The sequence below is a fragment of the Pseudochaenichthys georgianus genome, chromosome 12, assembly GCF_902827115.2.
Source record: "Pseudochaenichthys georgianus chromosome 12, fPseGeo1.2, whole genome shotgun sequence".
Lineage (NCBI taxonomy): Eukaryota > Metazoa > Chordata > Actinopteri > Perciformes > Channichthyidae > Pseudochaenichthys > Pseudochaenichthys georgianus.
In genome coordinates this window covers 7,843,868-7,865,355 of record NC_047514.1, presented here as the reverse complement: position 1 = coordinate 7,865,355, position 21,488 = coordinate 7,843,868, and the positions used below count along the sequence as shown (strand labels likewise).

Sequence of the window (21,488 nt, the reverse complement as noted above, 5' to 3'; positions counted from 1 at the left end):
GTCACACTGGCAGGATATTTATAAATCATTCCTGTTCCATACTGTGGGATTATGCAGCGACCTTCACTGACCTTCACTGGAGACTGCTGACTGCTGCACCGCCATAAGGGGGGGGGGGCTGTTTGAGTTTCATTTTTTAACCTTTACGCTGAATAAATGTGGCATTCAGGGGCATCATGTCAAGTTAACGGGGAAATCTATCAAAATGAATGCGAAGAGTTTTGATTTCTAAAATGTTTTTTCTTTAACCTTCTTGTTAACCTTTAGATTTTGAGCACATTTCTCCAATTCTAAGGATGTTTTTAGAAATGTTATCCTCTTCAGTTACTGTTTTCTTTTTTAAAAAAAAACTGTTATTCATTCACACCTTGTGGACCGGAAAAGCTTTTTTGGTACCGAGCCATGGGACAGCCCTCCACCAGTGATGTCATCGCTGGCAGTCCCAGAGAAAACTGACTGAATGCAGTAATCTGTGTGTGTGTGTGTGTGTGTGTGCAGATGTTACAGTCAAGGATGTATGTACGATGTATGACAGGCAGAGAGAGATGTGGGAAGGTGATACAATATTTACAATAATCAAACATTGTTGAACTTTATACAGTTATAGCTGTCTGTGTAAAGGCTTGCACTTGTATGCATGTTTCTATCAATCAATCTATAATATACATGCCTAGTTTTAATTCAAAGAAGCATTATACAAATCCCATAATGATCCTGTTTGAAGGCAAAAATGCTGTTAAGAGCTTTAAATAAAAAACATCATCCAGTACATTGTCAATTTTATGATCTTATTTGACGATGAAATATTTTAAAATCTCCTTGATTTGACTCTAGTAGACTTAAATGATACAAATGTTAAAATGAAAACAGGATATGTTGCTGGACTTAAAAAAATGATTTTATAAGGAAATATATGCTTTCACTGTTCTTTTTTGACACTTAAACCATCACTGTACACCTTCATTTTTCTGATAAAGGGTCCACACTGACCCCTGGCTGTACTTTGAGAATACTGCGGTACCTAATCTCTTCATAGGCGACAGACATATTACATGAGCAGACAGGTTATTAACACAGAGCAGGGAAATATAACAAGGTTTAACAAAAATGTAAATCAGAATGTAAACAACAGAGGTTCCTAGATCTTAACAGAAATGACTCTTTTCTCAGAATGACACCCTGAGTCATGACAATTCACTTTTCAAGGAAAACAAATACAAAGTTATAAAAGGCATCTTCATGTTGCAGGCACTGTGGGAGTCCAGTTTCACCAGATCAGGTAGTGGCAACCTTTACACAAAAACATCTACAGATCAGGACACAAAGTTAATCTCATTCTCATTGTGCAAGTTGTAGCCCATTAAGTAGCTATGCACAGTATGTCTTATCATTTGTGAAGTCATGCTTGAGATAGGCAATGCAAACTTTTTTTCCCTGTCAAATATACAGTTATTGAACAGTCTTCGAAGGCAGCTGGGCTGTGAGGAGGCACGGTTCAATTTAAATTAAAAACTCTCCTTGTTAGTGCAGTAAATGTTGTGTTGACTTCTGAAATTTGAGTCAGCTGTTCCAAAGCATCAAATACATCAAATTCAAGGATTTATTCTAGGCCAATTTGCTAAAAAAGTGCTAAGAAGGCCAGTAAGCAAACACTGGAACATAGACCATTTGCTAACGTTGGTATTAAAAAAATATCTATCTAGTATGCCTACATTTCAATTGTTACACAAAATATTTTTTAATCAAGCACAACATTTTCCCCCATAAATTCCTTAGCATTCACGAATCCTGAGTAGGCATGTTGACGGTGTATTAAAAGAGTAAAAACCTGAAATGTAAGATAATGCAGATTTAATCTCTCTCTCGCTTTACTAAAATGTGCTTTGAAGCATCTGAAGAATGTTCAGTTTTTTCTCCGAAAGCATCCCTGCTGAAAACATTTTAACATACGACGTCTGGATTTTCTTGATTGTCGTTGTAATGAAATGAATCTATCTGTAAGGAAGAAAATAAGTGTCAAACACAGTGGTATGCTTTGAAAAATGCTCATGAATAATGTAGACTGAAGTGTTTCTGTATTAACAGTGTTATACTTAGTTAGCTAAAACCTGCAGAAGCAGCATTGTGGTCCTCTCCTTCTTTTGAGCCACAGGTTCACAGTGATAACAACATTCATACCTCACAAAAAAACTCAAAGTCAAGTGTGAAAGTTCCGCGGAAACTATCCAGATGGTGTGCTTTACCCTGTATTTCAAAATCAAAGCGCTCTACCTCCAGCCTACGGGCTCTGAGCATCCTCCTGACCCTCTGCGATGGTGCGGTAGTGCTGCGGCTGGTTCTGAGCCAGAGGAGAGTCGGTCTGAGAGAATAGGGGGCGGCTCTTCAGGGGCAGCCTCAGCAGGAAGCGGCGGGACGTCACCAGGTCTCCGTAGCCCTGAGCGTGGGAGAAGGCGTAGCCGGAGCGTCGGGTGCTGATACGCCTGGTGGGGGGGCGGCGGGGTGCGGGGGCCGGCAGAGCCTCCTTACGAAGCTTGTATCTCACCTACAGGGAGAGAGGGACGAGAATTAAATGAAGATGTGGGTTCATTTTGTAATGTATTTATCCAATGTTGATAGATTCTTTAGGAGAAGTAGGTTAGTCTATCATAGTGAATTATAACTCAGTCCATATATCTTCATATTGTGTATTGGGTATATTCCTATTGTCAAGATATTTACTGTTTTTTTGTATTCATGTGCAAAGGCTTTTTACTTGCTGCTTAACCAATACAAATTCCAAACTTTGTGGACCTATGATGCTGATGTTCAGGTTTATACATGTTGTGCTTCTACTGTGACATGTTCTCACCTTGTCGTTGATGGTGGGCCGGAGCTGAAGGACGATGAAGCGGTAAGCCACCACAGGCAGAATACAGAGGAGGGACGTCAGGAAGATGGTGAGCCACACGTTGGGCTGGGTCAGAGAGTTTCTCGCCGTGCCTGGAGTTGATCAAAATCAGTCAGAATCACTGAGTAAACGGTTTTGCTATTCAACAAAACAATTATATTGTATATTGGTCGTAAGTGATTGTGCACATAATTAAAATACTCACAAAAAAGAGGATGACATGACAAATAATTGACATTGGTATATCGAGATTGGCCTTTTATAAGACATTACCTTGTACATTATTGCGTTGCCCGTTTCAGAAGACTCATATTTGAAAAAACATGCAACAATCTGCCTCCCTGAATGAGCTGAGTGAACTCACCGATGAAGGGGAAGGAGGAGGTGAAGATGAGGAACATGCCGTTGCTGTACATGGTGAGTGTGATGGCGAAGTAGGAGGCCAGGCTGCCCCAAACAAAAAACTGGTTCACTGCCGTCCAGTAAAATGTGTCGAGACAAAGCTGAAAAATGCAACAAAAAAAAACATTATTTATATTTTATTATGAATAAAATGTATATTTCCTCTTAAATGTTGTGTTTTTGGTATTTATGGCATTTTGATTTGATTTATAGAGAAAATTGTATTTCAATAATTTCAGAATCAGAAATATGTTATTGTCCCACAGAGGGAGTGAATACTTTTTATTTTTTTTAAATGAATTTCCATGATTAGTTTTACATTTCAGAGAAAAATTATATATTTTTTAAGTTAATTTTTCTCAAAAATGTGCGACTTTAATTTGAATATTTCAAAGATTTTTCTGGCAAATATATATTTTTATAATATCAGAGAAATATATTTTCATGAAAATATTCAACACATTTTTCATTATTTTAACCTACAATGGCCCTGATATGCCATCATAGCAATGTATTCAAATATCTTAAAAAAGCACTTTATTATATTAATTCAAAGCCCCTGCACCCTTGCTACATGGTGTGTTGCTCCTGGAGACAGGAAGTGTTCTCCTCACCTGCACGCTCATCACGATCAGCAGGCAGGTCTGCGCCAACAGAGCGAAGGACTGATAGTCGGCGATGTCTTTGCCGTCGTCTCGCACTGTGTCGTACATGGCGGCCCACGGGATGAAGAAGAGGATGAGGGAGCTGTAGCAGCTGTGCAGCATGCAGCGCACAAACATCTTCTTACTGAAGTACAGGTTGAGCTGGCCCGGAGTGTAGAGCTGAGGGTACTGGGAGCTCCAGCGGTCGTTCACATCCTGCACAAACACAGCATCAGTGAGAGAGGATAAATACTGATGACTCATATCATTTTCAACAAAAGAAAATGTTTGATTTGAGTTATTCCAAACTGATTTATTAATAATTCCCCCCTTAGTGCATACCTGGTCAAAGAGGCTCATGCCGAGGACAGGAAGCGCCGTGTACACCAGGTTATACAGGGTGATGAACCACTCGTCATACACTGTCTGTGACCACCAACAACATGTAAATACAGTGTTAATAACATTATATGTACTCATGTTAACGCCTCCAGAGCAACATTTGGTAAAGAAAATGTCACGACAATTTGGAAATAGTTTTTTCCAAATACATTTTTGGATAGAAACATTTCCAAACGTGTCCTTTACATTTTAGCTTGAGCCTATCTGTGGGATTGTTTCAGTACACTTCAATAAGTCAGCCATATTTAGTTTTGTAAAGAAAATAATATTCATATTTAGGTGGAATTACTGTATGAGGTTTTGTTTCAACCTTATGGCATTTCAGTCTGTATTTGTTGTTATATTGTATAATATCCATGTGAATATTGAACATCCCCTGAATTGCAATACATGTATACATCTGTAAAACATAAATTAGAATCATTTATTTATCTGTGGATTGGTTCGATTTATTATTATTTTTACATACTGTATATACCCGTCGTTCTTACTTGTGTGTCTCATGTGATCCCTTATTTCTTCTCTCTACATGTAACCCTTTTAATTATGAAAGAACATTCTGTGTCCCTCACCTGTGCAGAGAAGCCACAGAAGAAGGCGTACCAGAAATGAACGAAGGTGAATGTGAAGTTCTTGTAAAAGAAGTACTGTAAGAACTTGCACATGCGCAGGTAGGACCAGCGGCCGTGCACCAGCAGGAGGCGCTGCAGGTAACGGAACTGAGCGAAGGAGTAGTCGCTGGAGAGGACCGCCTGCATGCCCTCCTGACCGCTGATACCCACGCCGATGTGAGCGGCTGTAGGACAGACAGGAAAGACAGAAACGAACATTTTATTAATAAAAAAACAGTACGTATTTTCTGGCTATTTAGTTTTACAAAAGCTCAATAGAGTGGTGCAGTGATGACGTATTTTTCTAGACAGACCAGGCAGTTAGCATTGCAAGGGCTCCCTCGCAATGGGATTCTTCCATTGGAGTTTGGAAAAATGAACATACAAAAATGACATATTTGGCACGTTTTTGATACTTACAAGTTTAGTGCAGCAAGATAACTACCAAATATTATAACGTAATGCTCTAAACTAACAACATCATGGTCACACAACTTAACCAACGCTACGCTAAAGGCGGCTAATATTCGCGACTTTCGCGTGATGACATTTAGTAATCTCATTTAGTCCCTTGCTAGCAATCGGTTTTAGGCTCCAAAAACCTTTGAGACAAGGGAACCAGAAGTGGTCAAATGCTAACACATTCCCAGGATTAAGGATTCATTCCTGCACCACTCTACAGTGTCTGAGTTGAGAGAGCTCACCCTTGATCATGCTGACATCGTTGGCCCCGTCCCCGATGGCCAGAGTGATGGCCTGCTTGTATTTCTTCACCAGCTGAACCACCTGGGCCTTCTGCAAGGGGGTGACCCTGCAGCAGATCACCGTCTGACACATACAGGCCGTCCTCAGCAGCTCCAGGTGCAGGTCCTTCTCCAGAGCAAAGGCCTGAGGAGCAAAGGGAAGAACTGGTTAGGTAACGAGTCAGGTCTAACCCTCAAACACAACCCTAACCCCCTCAAAACACCTAACATAAGTCCTCTCCCCACTGTAGAGAAATACAGTACATTCTAGTGAATAAATACTTAATCCTTCATTTAATTATTTTCCAGAAGCATGTAAACATGTAATAATATTCTACCAGGAATAAGTGAATACTTCCACTTTCTAATATGTTTCCTTATTAAACTTGATTTTCAATATTCTAGCTTTCTGCAAGAGTGTCTAAAATACACATATTGATCAAATCAAACAAAGATTAAGCATTTAAAATACAAAGAAAAATGTCTTTATGAAGAACAAACAAAACAAAAAGGTACTAGAATCATCTGAAAAGGTCTGTATAATATAAATATGTATATTTGAATTGTTAAAAAATAAAATAAAAAGGATTTTTAGAAAGACTTTCTTTGGATAGCTGATATATTTAGCAAAAAGGGAAACATTTAGAAATGTGCTTTCTTACCAGACTGTGTCCGTTGATAACCAGGCCGTATTCTCCCTCCACCTTCTCATCCTCCACCCTCTCTATCTTCTGGAGCCAGAACAGACCGGCGCGAGACGAGATCACAGACGGCTCGTCCGCCGATTCTGGACACATTTTCCTTCTTGCATTCCTGAAAAAAGGAGGAAACGGAGACGAAAAAAAAAAAACGTTGACATTTTTATGAATTTTTATGTTTTCCACAGTAATGTAATTGGGATACAAACAATAATTTAACTCATACAGTATACACATACTAATTAAACCACTGTCATTTGGAGATAACAAGTGCTAAGTGCATATCAGTAAAACTAAATACTAAAACATCACTCTATATTTTGTAATATACATTTATAAATGTACATATCTTTTTTCATTTCATCTATGTGTGTATATACATATTTTCATTATATTTTATTTGTATTTTTTTATTGGACATTTGTCACTAAACCCCATTACCTCCGGGATGAAGAAGTATAATCAGGGTTCATACACTTTTTCACCAATGATTTTCAATGACTTTTCTATGACTTCTCAATGACCTTTACCTCATTTTCCATGACCGAAAAAAAATTCCCACTGAAAATGGTTTATTTGAACATGGAACAGGGAAATAAGATCTGCACATGTTGTGCCTATCTAAAACAAATCAAATAGTAGGCTTACTAGCTTCTACACGCTAAAGCAACTGTAGTCAGGGAGGCAAAGTCATCAGGTATGAAAAAGGTGGCAAGGACCCGACCCCTGACCCCCTGAAAGCAGCAGTGTCAATAATAACAGAAACGCCAAAGAGTCACATCTAATAGAAATATATAAAAGCATATATTTTAATTGTGTAGCAGTCAGTTTATAATTCTGGCAGCACTGTTGAGCATTTTGAAAATGTATTGTCATGCCTCTGTGCAAGGCTTTGTCTTTCTATCTGTATAGCCACTGGTGTAAAGTAACTAAGTTCATAAACTCAACAAGTACTATAGGTGGGTACAATTTTGAGATACTTGTACTTTATTTAAGTATTTCAATGTTTTGCTACTTTGTACTTCTACTCCCCTACAGTTCAGAGGTACATGGTGTACTTCTACTCCTCTACAGTTCAGAGGTACATGGTGTACTTCTACTCCTCTACAGTTCAGAGGTACATGGTGTACTTCTACTCCACTACAGTTCAGAGGTACATGGTGTACTTCTACTCCACTACAGTTCAGAGGAACATGGTGTACTTTTCCTCCACTACATGTATTTAATACCTTTAGTTACTCTACAGATGTGGATGAATGATGTGAAATATAATCAAGTGTTGAATCAGACTTTAGTTCCACCTGGAGTAAAGTCACAAGCTACCCTGCAGTATACAAAGTCATTCAAACTAGCTGCACCTTTACCAGCTTTGAGAACACTTTCATGATCAATCATTATAAAACATATCATATATATTATTCTGAAATGGACAAATCTGCACAACGACTACTTTTACTGTCGCTACTTTCACTATATTTTGATGATAATACTTTTGCACTTTTACTTGAGTAACATTTTGAATGCAGGACTTTTACTGTAACAGAGTATTCCTACACTCTGATACTTCTACTTTTACTCAAGTACAAGATCTGAGTACTTCTACGTTTACTACAAGATCAGAGTACTTCTACTTTTACTCAAGTACAAGATCTGAGTACTTCTACTTTTACTCAAGTACAAGACCTGAGTACTTATACTCAAGTACAAGATCTGAGTACTTCTACTTTTACTCAAGTACAACATCTGAGTACTATACTTTTATTAAGTACAAGATCTGAGTACTTCCACTTCTACTAAAGTACAAGATCTGAGTACTTCCACTTCTACTAAAGTACAAGATCTGAGTACTTCTACTTTTACTTATCTGAGTACTTCTACTTTAACTCAAGGACAAGATCTGAGTACTTCTACTTTTACTCAAGTACAAGACCTGAGTACTTCTACTTTTAAGAACAACATCTGAGTACTTCTACTTTTACTCTAGCACAATATCTATACTTATACCACCTCCGTTTATAGCCTATGAAAAAAACTATTAGAAAACGAAGGCTTTTTTTAACGTTAGCAGATAGTGACAATGTATGCTAGCTAGCTAGCTAGCTCAACAATTCCTTAATGATATTGTGACAGAAAAACATTTCAGTTCACATCACGCTCTGCCGCTCTGAACACCTGAACGGCCCGTTCTAACAGCTGTTCACCAGCGGTACAGTCTGTGCCACAGTGACTCCGCACAGTTAACGAACGCACCGTAGCTAATCTAGTTGACCCTCACACCGGAGCAGCAGAGTTCAACCGACAGGCAGGAAGACTCGAGCACACAGCTCGCGCTTCATATATTAAAAAATAACACCATGCGCGTCATGATGGCACATAACAGCTCGCGACCGCAGATTATTGTGGCGATTAGATAAAATGTAAATTATATTTGACGCAACTTTAGTTACATTTCCATGACTTTTCCAAAACTTTGGGAAAAACATCGTTTTCCATAACTTTTCCAGGGCCTGGAATTTGCATTTTGAATTTCCATGACTTTTCCAGGTTTTCAATGACCGTACGAACCCTGTATAATGATTTGAGTATACCAAAAAGTAAAACATCTAAAAGCCTCAGTGTGTTTAATTCAATGTATTAATTGAAGTAAGATGATGTTTCCTCAGCCTCTGATGAGCAGACCCCTCCTGTGTGTAGTTATTTGTGTGTGAGTAATTTACACCAGCTCCTCTTTGACTCCTTCAGGCGTATTGGCCGCCATGACGAAAATCTCCTTCATCTCCTCTCTCAGCATGTTGCAGGAATACCCGATGTTCTCCGCCGTCTCTGTTTCAAAACATACATGTTTGTATGACTGATTCAAATAATCTGCTAAACATGTCTAGTCCATGACTCGTTCAGTAACCGATGACACAGGATGATCATATAAACACAAACATATTTATTTCACATTATAATACTGTATTATCTATATTGGTAAATATCATTTGTGACACTCACCCTGTTTATCCCCAGTCAACACCCAGATTTTGATGTCAGCTTTAGCCAGTTGCTCTATGGTCTGCGGCACGCCGTCCTGCAGCTTGTCCTCCACAGCTGTGGCTCCCAACAGCTAAAAACCACAGAGTATGGGGTGTTGATAGAAGAAACTATTATTTTGTATCATTCTGTGTGTAAAAAGCAACAATAATTTCACTTTTCCCCCCAATATTGTATGTTTAAAACAACAATTGTAACACAAGCATCAATGGTAAACCTTACAATATCATCACAGTAGGCGCATTCACACTGCGGTACTTTTCCCACAAAGGTTCATGCGAATTTAGTTCATGCGAACTCAGTAGTTCGCATGAACTAAATACAGATCGCGTTCAGACCGAAAAAAGTCCCTGGGGGTGGATTAGGCAAATGAAGCCGCTGACGTCACTTCCTCTTCTTCTGCTTTGGGTTTACTGGCAGGCCGCAAACCACTTCACGGCGTATACTGCCGCCCAAAGTCCCCGGCCGGTGTCAGTACCAGATGTGTTCAATATGGTCTAGCTGCGGCCGCGGCCAGTACACGGCGGTACACGATGGTACACGACACGCCCACCTGACACAACACTACGGTGGCTGAGAGGCACCACCGTTAAAAGCGAATTGACGAGATTTACATCATACAACCCATGTAACATTGATTTTCATTTCTTACAGTAGGAGAGGTTTTGGGGTTTAGGAGGGAGGAAGGAAGATTAGGATTAGGTAAAAAGGTAGGGAGTGGTTAGAGTTAGGATGGGGGGAAGGGAAGGGTTAGATTGAAGGGAGGGAAGATAACTGCTACCCGGGAACGTTCATACTGGGTAGTTTATTTAGTTTAAAAAAAATTATCCAACGAGTTAGAGACCACAAAGGAAGTGTAGTACCGCCGTTTGGCCACAAGACTCCAGCGCACTCCTGGGGGCTTGGTTCAACCTCCACTGTCCGCGGCCGCAGCTAGACCCTTCTCAGCCACCGTAGTGTCGTGTCAGGTGGGCGTGTCGTGTACCATCGTGTACCGCCGTGTACTGGCCGCGGCCGCAGCTAGACCCTTCTCGAGAGGCTTCTCAATACTCAAATTTCCCCTCCTCGACTCCTCGACTCCTCGGTCCTCCGGTAGTGACCCGGAAATGAATTTCAGCGCGCCATTTTGAAGGACGTCTCATTTCTCTAAATGCACACCGAGGATCGAGCGTCGAGGAGGCTCTCTGGAGGAGCTATAACCGAGGATACACTGATGGTTCCTCCACGGCTCCTCCGCGGATGCATTTCCGGGAACGGTGGAGGCGTGACACACGGCCGGACTTATCTCAGCCAATGACAGCTCTGCATGCATCCCCTGGATATTATTTTAGAAACTGCTCTCATCGCAACGCGATGTTTACAGTGAGAACAGCTGTGAGGTCCTGCAGAAAGCAGAGCAGTGTGTAAAATAAATATCACTCAGTATAACAGGCCTACTCTCTTTATTTGCTTTAGTTTAGTAGATATATACAAACAAAGAGTCTACATTTAGTGCTTCACATAATAAAATACACAACGGCTGTAGCCTGATTATGCTTTAGGAGCTGTAGGTGTGTGTGTGTGTGTGTGTGTGTGTGTGTGTGTGTGTGTGTGTGTGTGTGTGTGTGTGTGTGTGTGTGTGTGTGTGTGTGTGTGTGTGTGTGTGTGTGTGTGTGTGTGTGTGTGTGTGTGTGTGTGTGTGTGTGGGGGGTACAGTGTGTAGGTGTGTCCTGTACAGTGTGTAGGTGTGTGTGTGGTACAGTGTGTGCGCAGATGCGGCGGACAGACAGGTCTTAGTTGGTTTGGTGTCCTCTGCTTACTTTTAAATTGCAAATACAACTTTTGGCCCGTAATTTCAATTCCCCATTTCAGCGACTAGAGAGAGGGAGGGGGGGGGGGGGATATATCCAGTCTCTGATTGTGTTACGTTATTATGAGAGTGCTCTCATACTTTAAATTGCATATATTTATATAAATATATTTGTGTCTGTGTGTCCGCATCTGTAGCCTGTTATTGTCTCATTATACCGCACTCTCAATGAATTCAAAGTAAATATGTGGGGGAACAATGTTCAGCTGATCTAACAGAGATTATAAAATATGACAAAACACTGACAGCTGATGCAGCTGTTGCCACGTAATCATGAACGGACGTCGCTTTAATATGACCGCTCAGAGGAGAGGAGTTCTCATTTCTTTAAACGTCTGCTGCTTCCCCTCCTCTCTCCTCGGTCCTCCGCTCGCATCTCCTGTGGGCGGGTCTAAGTATCGAGGAGGGGAGTCGAGGAGGGGAAATTTGAGTATTGAGAAGCCTCTTCGATGTGTTCGGGCTACCAGATATGTTCGGGTGTATTTCCGTCGCATCCGTCATATCCGTCTACTCACCTCCCTCTGCTCCCAGCGCTCTGCTGCCACACACCGGCCGTCTGCGGAACTGCAGCCGGAGGAACTCGGGACAGCTTGTTATGTGTGGGGTGCTATGGTGGGGTCCCATGTACTTGTGCACATAAATAATGTTTCTAATTATTTACAATTAAAAAAAATATATATTCTGCGTTACTTTAGCCAACACTTTTATAAGGCCACTAGATTAGATAATTACGAAATGTGTAGATATAATACATATCTTTCAGGTTGTTATTTTGTCATTATGTTTCATGTTTTATTTACCTTTTAGTATTTTTATATAGTATCTGAACTTTGGAGAGGAGTTTGGAGACACACGACACATCAAATCACATCTACAGATCAAGAAAAAGCGAATGGAAGTACTCCCATACTCCTAGCGTGAAAATGTTTGTGAAAACGTGTGCAAAGTCTCCGAAAATCCTAAAAATAAGCTCATATTTGAATTCCCCATAAAAAAACAAATCATTCAGTAAAAACAAGGCCCCACTGATCATCTACTCTCTGAGACGATTCCAGGGATGTCTGGCTTGAGTTTCTACCACCAGGGAAAGTGGACAAAAGTGCCCGAGATCAGCCTCTTAATTTACCCAGGGCCTAGTGCTTGGCTTTGGGCATGAAAATTCAGGAAACTCCCCTGAGTATTTTATTAAATATCTGAACTTTGGAGAGGAGTTGGGGGACACACGACACATCAAATCACATCTACAGATCAAGACGAAGCGAATGGAAGTACTCCTAGCGTGTGAAAATGTTTGTGAAAAACGTGCGCAAAGTCTCTGAAAACGGAGCAGTGGCTGTGATGCTAGCTTTGCGGCTAGCGGTTAGTTGTTGTTTGAAGTTGTTGCTATGGAAACAACATGAATATCTTCTACATATAATAACGAACAAAGTAAAGAATGAAGTGTAGGCTATGCCTGTTTTAAGTTGTTGCTATGGAAACAACATGACGGAGAAAAAGTATAATCTTCTACATATAATAACGGACAAAGTAAAGAATGAAGTGTCGGCTATGTTTAAATGTTCGGAATTTGACCATCATGGCCCTCTTGAGTTGCCGTAAAATATGACGGATATGACGGATGCGACGGAAATACACCCGAACACATATGGTACCCCGAACACATCTGGTACCTACACCGGAAGTCCCCGGAGTTGGGGACTAGCTTCCGAGTAAATCGCCAGAACACCGACACCTCCTCATCTCCACCGCTCCCATGTTTTATTTTGTGTTGCCATAAGTTAGTCTCTCTGCGTTTCTGCGCTGGGCTAATGCTAATAATGCTAATGCGAGGATAATAAAATGGCGGCTTCACAAAACTTTTTGGGAGTTTTACGGGGCGTGGTTTGCAATCCGCCCAGCCAATCAGAAATATAGCTCTTTTCTCACAAAAGAGCCGCTCGAAAGTCCCTGCTCTCTAGCAGGGACTTTCGAGGGGGTAAAAAGGTTCGCATAAACTCATTTTAGTACCGGCTCTTTTTGGTGTGAACGCGATCATGAACTAAGTTCGCATGAACCTTTGTGGGAAAAGTACCGCAGTGTGAATGCGCCTAGTATCTTTATTGAGGTATTTGGTCAAAAATAATGTGATTTATGATTTTCTTTATACAACCCAGTCCAGACTCACCTGCAGGTCTTTCTCTATCTCTTCGTAAAGTTCATCGAGCATCTCCTCTCGGCCGTCCATGGCGGTGCTGGCCTCATGGTGGCGCTTTCTCCACTTATCCATGTAATCCTCATCCAGATCTTTGTAGGCCAGGACCAGAGTCCGGAGACCGTCGCCTGCATACTCCTGTTTCAGTTCAGAACAGGTCAAATAAAAAAAATCCTGATGATTGCTGAGTGTTATATCACATCAATCGAACTGCATGGCTCACGTTCAGGTGTCCCGTGGTGACCTCCTTCAGTTTGTTGCAGGACGGGTGTAGTCTCTCATAGATGATGGTGTCTGCTCCTTTGCAGTATAGAGTCAACTTGCCTTCGGGGCTACGCACTGCAAATCATGGTGAAAGTTGCTTAGTGAGGGCATTGTTATTGATTAAATATCTTAAGAACATTTTTAATTACTATCTTCAAACAACAAGTTTTGGAAAAAACTAAAACAAAATAAATAAATGTACCACATATTTCTCTCACCTATGACTGACATCCTCTTTCGCAAGTTGTTGAAGTCAAGAACCGCAAGGAGTTCATATGTGACTTGTTTTCCCATCTCCATGGCCGTGATGCTCTCCGGTGTGCGTGAGCGGAACACAAAGCCGAAGTTCCTCGCTGCGGTCACCAGAGCGCCCTCGTCAGGAGACTGAGCCTGATAGTACAGCTCCCCTAAAAGAAAGATTAAAATGTGAGGATTTCTGTAGTAGGAGGAGGCATTGCTTTCTTCCACTGGGTCACTAGAGAGCATGTTGGCTTTAATACCTATCTCAAATGATACCTGGTAAATGGTTCATATAAAAAAGGAAAATATATTAGAGTAAAAAAGAGAAGCGATCTGTATATTTCAGAAGTATCTCTATGTGTGTATATTTACTATGTTGTCTTAATGTGCAATATTCAGCAAAAACACGTGGGTTTGCTATCCTGGCTCCAAAATGGTGGAATGAGCTCCCCATTGACATCAGGACAGCAGAAAGCTTACACACCTTCCGGCGCAGACTGAAAACTCATCTCTTTCGACTCCACCTCGAGCGATAGAATTACTAACAAAGAACTGCTAACAGAGCACTTATATACTAATAAAGGACTGGCTTATCTATAGCCAGTTGAGTAGCACTTGAAATGCTTGGCTCTATGAAACCTGATGTACTTATACTATTCTGTTTTCTTCAAGGTTGTGTCTTCCTGGTCGAATGTACTTATTGTAAGTCGCTTTGGATAAAAGCGTCAGCTAAATGTAATGTAATGTAATGTAATATACAGTTTCTTTTTACGATTTGTTTGGAATTCTTTCCTGGCTCCTTCAATAACTTATATTTTAGTTTATTAATATATTTTTTTTTTAGTATTGCTACTTTTTATTTTACAATGTTTTTTGTATTCACTAAGATTTAGTTAACTTTTGCCTTTTATCTGCACACAAATAATCACCAAAGACAGAACATGGGCAATGTGATTCTTCTGTTATGCAACAAAGCCTTGCCACTAGAGGTCGCTCACCCTCCTTCTTCTCCTCGGGCATCACTGTGTGGCACAGAGCCAGCAGGCGGAAGAAGTCCTGAGCCTCTGGGTTCCCCTCCTTCACCGTCTCCAGCAGACTGTGGTCGTGAAAGATGAACTTGGGATCCGCCAGCTGGTTCCAGGAGAAGTCCAATCTCTCTGTCTTCTGCAGACAGAACAGAAGCAGACAGAGAAACTAAAGAGCTGGAGACAAGATTCACAAATATATAAAAAACTGTGTATCAGTTTTCCCCTCTCACCTCAGTTATTTCCACTCTTTGTCCAGAAAAGTCAAACAGCTCCCCTGAATAACAGAGACCTTATTTCAGACATCTTATCATCCTAACTCATTCCCACATTAAGGAGTTTATCGTTATCAGAGCAGCTCACCGTAGGCTTTCCCGTTGATAGAGCACTTGTTGAAAGCCATGATGTTCTGCGTCAGAGTTCCAGTCTTGTCACTGAAGATGTATTTGATCTGGCCCAGCTCCTCGTTCAGGGTGGTGGTCCTCGCATGGGCAGGGGTGTCATTCTTTGGGTAATACATTTTCCTGTCCCAGTCTATGTAGAAGCTGTTCCCCAGGCGGATGATCTCCACACTGATGTTCAAACAAAAAGGGATCAGTGTAAGACGCAAGACAACTCTAACTCTGAAGGCGTCACGATAAATGATGTAGATTTCTGTACCTACCTGACATAAAGCGAAATGGGCACCACCGTGTTGAGGATGATGACGTAGGACCAAAAGGAGAGGAAGGATGTGAGGCCAGCACCGACCCCCGGATCACGAGGGAGGAAGACCGTAAACACAGAGCCCTCCCTTACCTCCCAGATTGCACTGCCGATGGCCAGAATGGCGCACATGGATGCCAGGAAGCCAAAGATCTGATGGATTCAGGATAGCACACATTGACATCAATTGACTTGTACATTAACAACAAAAAAACAGGAAGAGGAAAGACACAAACAAGGTTTTCCCCAGTGTTTGTTAAAGGAGTCGATTAGTTATTTGCAAAATCAAGCAGTGCACAATCCTGAAATTATATTATGCTTTTTCCCCCTATTTCTTTAGCATTGCAATGTGAAATTTCAGCCAGATTAATCGTAATTTGGTTTAATTGTTAAATAGTTTATTTAATGAGAAAACTACAGTCATAAAAATTAAATACCCAATTCCATTTGTTGCTACAACAAAGGAGCAAAGCAAATGTATAACATACTGTAATATGAACACTTAGATAACATAAGAAAACCTTTTCTGCTGACTGTGTGCGTGTGTTTGTGTGGCAGTGAGCATGGACAAGACACTCACCCACAACACCAGGACATTCATCAGGTGGTCGATGCTGGTGCGTTTGAATGTGGTCTTTCCACTGTTCTGCATCAGCTTGGTGTCTGGACCTGGAAACATTCAACTTCTTTTTAGATGCATTGAAAATCATGTAAGCAAAGGTACAAAATCCACCTCAGACACTCCTAATAAGCCATTCACATTTAATGTTAAAGGTGGGGTAGGTAAGTTTGAGAAACCGGCTCGAGATACACTTTTTGTTATATTCTCGGCTAAAATAACTGGATGGCCTACCTGCCTGTCAGCCTTCCATCTGTGCACAAACTTATCTCGTGCATAGATCTCGTGCCCTCATTGGTCATGTGCGCGTTCGCGTGTGTTGGTTGTGTATTTTCAAATTCTATCGCACTCGAGCTGTTTTCTCCAAAATTACCTACCCCACCATTGTTTTCTCATCAAGTGTATACTTTACAAATGAATGTAGGCCTGTAATGACAAATGCAAGCTATTTTCAAGCTTATAAAATGCGAACTGAATGTAGTAAAGTGGTAACAGTTAGCTTATGTTTTGCCAAAGATATTAATAGCTTGAAGCTAAAGCAGTGTCATTAAATAATTATACATACCTTAACGTGGCTTTATCTTTTTAAATTTCATTTATTACATATTCATTGCTGTATTTACCGTTATTATTCCGTATTTCGTTGTGTTTTAAATACATAATTTACTCAACTTGACCTAGTCTGTTGTGTGTAGCATTAGCACCCTCTGTTGGCCCGACATGAGCGGTGCAACCCAAATGAAATGTACCAGTCCTCGTGCGTTTTTTGGACTACATCAGCATTAAGCGTTAGCAGACTTGAGGAACTACTTACCTCCAAAGATGACCAGACCGAAGCACCACTCGGTGTTCCTCAGCGTGCATCCTCTGAGCAGCACCTTGTCGTTGTCCAGAGAGTAGGTCTGTCCGTCCAGAGACAGGGTTCCTTTGAATTTATCCAGCCGGTTGTTGGGAGGCTCACATCGGACTTCACCTGAGAGAGACCGAGGCTAGTGTCAGCAACATATCCAAGTAAACTGTCAAAGTATCGTGTGGAACTACAGGGAGTTATACACTGAAACGCCTGTGTTCATAGATAGAAATATATGAAGAACGGCATTGATTTATATGGCACCTCTCATACAACATGCAGCCCTAAGTGTTACATAAAAGGAAACTGTTATCAAAACATGTTTATGATATATCATATTGGAGCCACAGCCATTCACGAGGTAGATATGTTATTTGGCTCGATTCTTAGAGGTTTACATAAGAACAAATATTAATAGATTCTTACCTTCAGTTCTAATACAAAAATATTACAAATCACATTCAGCAAACTTACATTTGAATGCAAATCCACTTAAAACCTTTTCCCCTCAATATTTTTTCCCTATAATAATTTCAATTTTCATATATCATAAATTGTCATATTCCTTTGTATATAATTCTTGTAAACATTTCTTTTTTTTGTAGTTTTTAAAATAGCTTTTACATGTTTTTGTACAACTTCATTCCTTCCATTGTTTTCACCCATGCACTAGGCGTCAAAGCACATTCCTTGTATGTGTAAACCTACTGGGCAATAAACCAGATTGGGATTCTGACAACATCTTGGATTCATTTATTATTTCAGATTTTTACCATTGAAGTGAGCCAGGAGGTCAGTGCTGTCCCCCAAATCCCCGGTTACAGTCAGCGCCTGCTTCACCTTCAGATTGGTCTCACTGGGGGACACCAAGAGGACATGAGAAGGAGGGAAGACAGTGTGAGACATTAGCCGTAACACACACACACACACACACACACACACACACACACACACACACACACACACACACACACACACACACACACCACACACACACACACACACACACACACACACACACACCCATCTAACTCAGCTGTTTCTACGTAAACCAGGTTGAGAGGCTCGCTGCTGGACAGCAACATGAGATCCGCCTGAAATGAAAACAGCATGGTTAACGGATAGAAGATTAGATAAAAATCACTTGTGGGAACTTTGACTTATTCTAGCTGTTTTCACTGAAAGCATCAACGTATATAGATCAGCTTTACGCTATAAAACGCCATAATGAACACACAGTTAACAATCATGTCCATACTTACTGTGACAAACTGATTACTCTCCAGTTTGATGATGTCTCCAACCTGCACGTTCATCCATTTTTCTTTTTTTAGTCTGACAAGATAAAAAAGAAGATGACATGAATTCACAGAACAGCAAACAGAATATGAGCTTTCAAAGCCTAAAACTGCTCTGTAAAATGTTAAAAGTATACAGTGTTGAATATCTTACTCTCCATCGATGAGGACGTTTACCATGCGGTTGTTCACCTGCTTGTCGCTTGTGTGTCTGTTCTACTCAGGTGTCATGGAACAAAATGAAAATAAATTAGATTATATTTTTGAATTCAGTAAGTCATATTCTGCCCCAGTATTAAGTGTGGTTCCTCTTTAGTTATTGTGTTTCAGTTTAGTTCTGTTCAATTGTGATAATTAGAACTTACTATGTCATCGCTGGCGTCTTTGACTGCTGTTATAGACAGCACTAAAACCAGAGGGACGGCGGTCGTGAACCACGAGAGAGAGGAGATTTGTGGGATCAGCTGTTGACACAAACACACACCAATGCTTTAATATTATGCATCTGTTCATGAGGCACACAGATTCAATATTCGTGAGGCTAAATAAGGTCAAATTACTGCCAAAGAATTTGCAGATAACATTGGTGAAGACATCCGTTTCTGCCACGATTCTCACTATAATAATAACAATATTATAATAATAACTTTAAAGAGAAATGTCTACCTGCAGGACCATGAGGAACATGAAGTAGGCGTTGGCAAGCCTCCGGAACTGCTCGAAGAGGTTGAGTGGCAGGAAGGTGAACACATTGTATTTGGAGGTCCGGATGGCGTTGTTCTGAAGGACAGAATAGTTACACATGAAGGGACATAAGCAAGTGATACTGTAGCTACAGCACTATGTTGCCTCATTTGATGCCAAATTACTTCTGCTTTAGCACAGAGCTTTGTGTCTATACTTACAGCATATTGGTAGGAGAGGTTGTACGGTCTGTCGTTAGCTCGAAAAAGTCTCTCCTCCTCTGTTAGAAAAGAATAATGAATTATGTAAGCATCAGTACCATGAGTCCATGTACTGTATGTTACACACTTTTAGTTTAGGACATATACAGACACACAATAACATGTGTGAGCTTCCCGACTCACCTATCTTCACCTCTTTCCTGCACAACCCGCCAAAGAATGACGTTACGGATCCCATGTTTAGCTCTCCATATCTCACACCTGGAGGAAGAGCTTGTGTTTACATATCACAGAATAAATAGAACTTAGTGAAGTGAAGATACATTTCGTTTGAGTTAGACCATACAGACATATCAACTCAAAAGGGAAACTGGCATGAGTGAGGGGGAAGCAGTTTATTTATGGAAGGTCATGTTTGTGTTTAGCTTTGGTTCAGTGTGAAAAGATATATAGATGACCAAGTGCTAGCAGAAGAAACAAGTGATTTAATTTAAGCAAAAACAATTGTAAGGAAGAAACGGGGGATAAAAAAACAACGAAAAAACATGTTTTTTAGCCTTGAACAGCAAGGTGTGTTCAATTATACCCAATGTACACATGTGGTGTTATTAGTAAATGTAATTAGTTAGGCAAGGCTGGAGATCGTCTTTTGACGTTAATTGCAAGCTTTTAAAAATAGTCGCAATCTTAGTAAAGTAGCTGTTCGTCATGGAACTAAGGACTACACATGAAAATGGTCAAGGACTCCCTGGAACAAGACATACAATTGATTAAATTATATTAAATAAACTTTATTCACTCCTAATTGGAAAATTCTTTAAATTCCTGACTAAATAAATAAAAAATGTAAAAAAACCAATACATTTTTCACTATGTAACACTTGCTCTAACACATTGTTCGTGATAGGCTAATGAGCGGGAAAAATCTCTAAGTGGACCAATCACAACCGGTATGAGAAAAATGAAGCATTTTGGACATTACATCATGTAAACATGTCACGGTAGAGGCCCAACATTAGAATATGAAACCAGAAAATGAGCATAATAGGACCCGTTAAGTGAGAAAACACACAGCTCTTTCATTGAGACAATATCAGGCAACATCCTCGAGACGTTATCTGTGCTGCAGGGCTGTAAAGACACATCGAACCGCTCCCTTCTCAACCCTTTGTACCACAGTGAAGTCTTTGGCACATAATACATGATCGCAAAGATTACGATAGCGATATGACCGTGAACCTCCGACTTGTTCTGAATCAGGTGAGCAGAAGAAGACTTCGAATACAAAACAGAACATCTTGATTTTGCTTCATAGTTGTGATTTTGTTTGATCTTGGAACAACAGATCCTTTCAAAAGTGGAAAAGGAAGAGTGGGAAATGTTCAGGGTGAAATTCATAACAATTAAAGTAAGCCAAAGGATGGTGCTTGCTTGAATATATAGCAAAGAAAGTAACCAGCTACTATTCTATACTGTATTCCTTTTCGATATAAGTCAAACATATCCTACACCTTAGAGAAAAACACTTTTCTCACAACTACACTACTGCTAATAGCTTGACCCCCGATTTGTGTTGTTATATAGATCCAAAACTAAAGCCAGTACCAAACTCACTCTGTTATTGTTCTCACAACACTTTGAAAGAGTTATTGTGAATCGGAAGTGTGTCACTAGGCTTGGACTTTGAAATGAGAGAAACATTTGAAATACATGACCTTTCTAAGGGTTTAAAACGTGAGCCCATTTCCTCAAAAGCGCCTGTACATCCACCGATTCCCCAAGGTGTGCAACCAAATGTAAAACAGCCACATACCTGAAACAAAAATGAGTTTTCCGCAGACAGACTCAGGAACACAGGGCCCTAAAAAAAAAATAGAGGACAAAAACAAATTTCAATCCTCCCTTTGCCTCCGCTTTAAAGGAAGTAAATCCAGGCCTTAGAGGTCTGTTTGGACGTCCAGGCTCCAGCAGAGAGGACAGACGGGGGCCTCCAGCCGGGATGAAAGACACGCAGGATGGACGACACGCAGGATGGACGACAGGTGGAGTGGTGACAGAGGCGCCTGCAGCAGAGGTTTCAGGTTCGTGCAGGAAGAGCTGGGATCCCCCCGCGGCCAAC

General features: G+C 40.6%; 1 protein-coding gene across 1 annotated transcript; it reads right to left on the bottom strand.

Annotated features, from left to right (window-relative positions):
* Nucleotides 1-880: 880 nt before the first annotated feature.
* On the bottom strand, nucleotides 881-21,482 carry atp8b5b (ATPase phospholipid transporting 8B5b). Its single transcript, XM_034095413.1, has 29 exons — nucleotides 21,183-21,482; nucleotides 19,553-19,630; nucleotides 19,370-19,428; nucleotides 19,131-19,244; nucleotides 18,830-18,928; nucleotides 18,619-18,680; nucleotides 18,429-18,501; nucleotides 18,190-18,260; nucleotides 17,940-18,022; nucleotides 17,131-17,289; nucleotides 16,278-16,366; nucleotides 15,657-15,850; nucleotides 15,356-15,564; nucleotides 15,226-15,269; nucleotides 14,966-15,131; nucleotides 13,946-14,134; nucleotides 13,687-13,802; nucleotides 13,437-13,601; nucleotides 9,385-9,496; nucleotides 9,105-9,210; nucleotides 6,352-6,502; nucleotides 5,651-5,834; nucleotides 4,908-5,131; nucleotides 4,276-4,359; nucleotides 3,904-4,149; nucleotides 3,252-3,390; nucleotides 2,849-2,979; nucleotides 2,272-2,542; nucleotides 881-1,995 (listed from the first exon to the last, which is right to left on the bottom strand). Exons 2-28 carry the CDS (start codon nucleotides 19,605-19,607, stop codon nucleotides 2,279-2,281), a joined length of 3,588 nt encoding a protein of 1,195 aa, XP_033951304.1. The 5' UTR covers nucleotides 19,608-19,630; nucleotides 21,183-21,482; the 3' UTR covers nucleotides 881-1,995; nucleotides 2,272-2,278.
* Nucleotides 21,483-21,488: the final 6 nt, after the last annotated feature.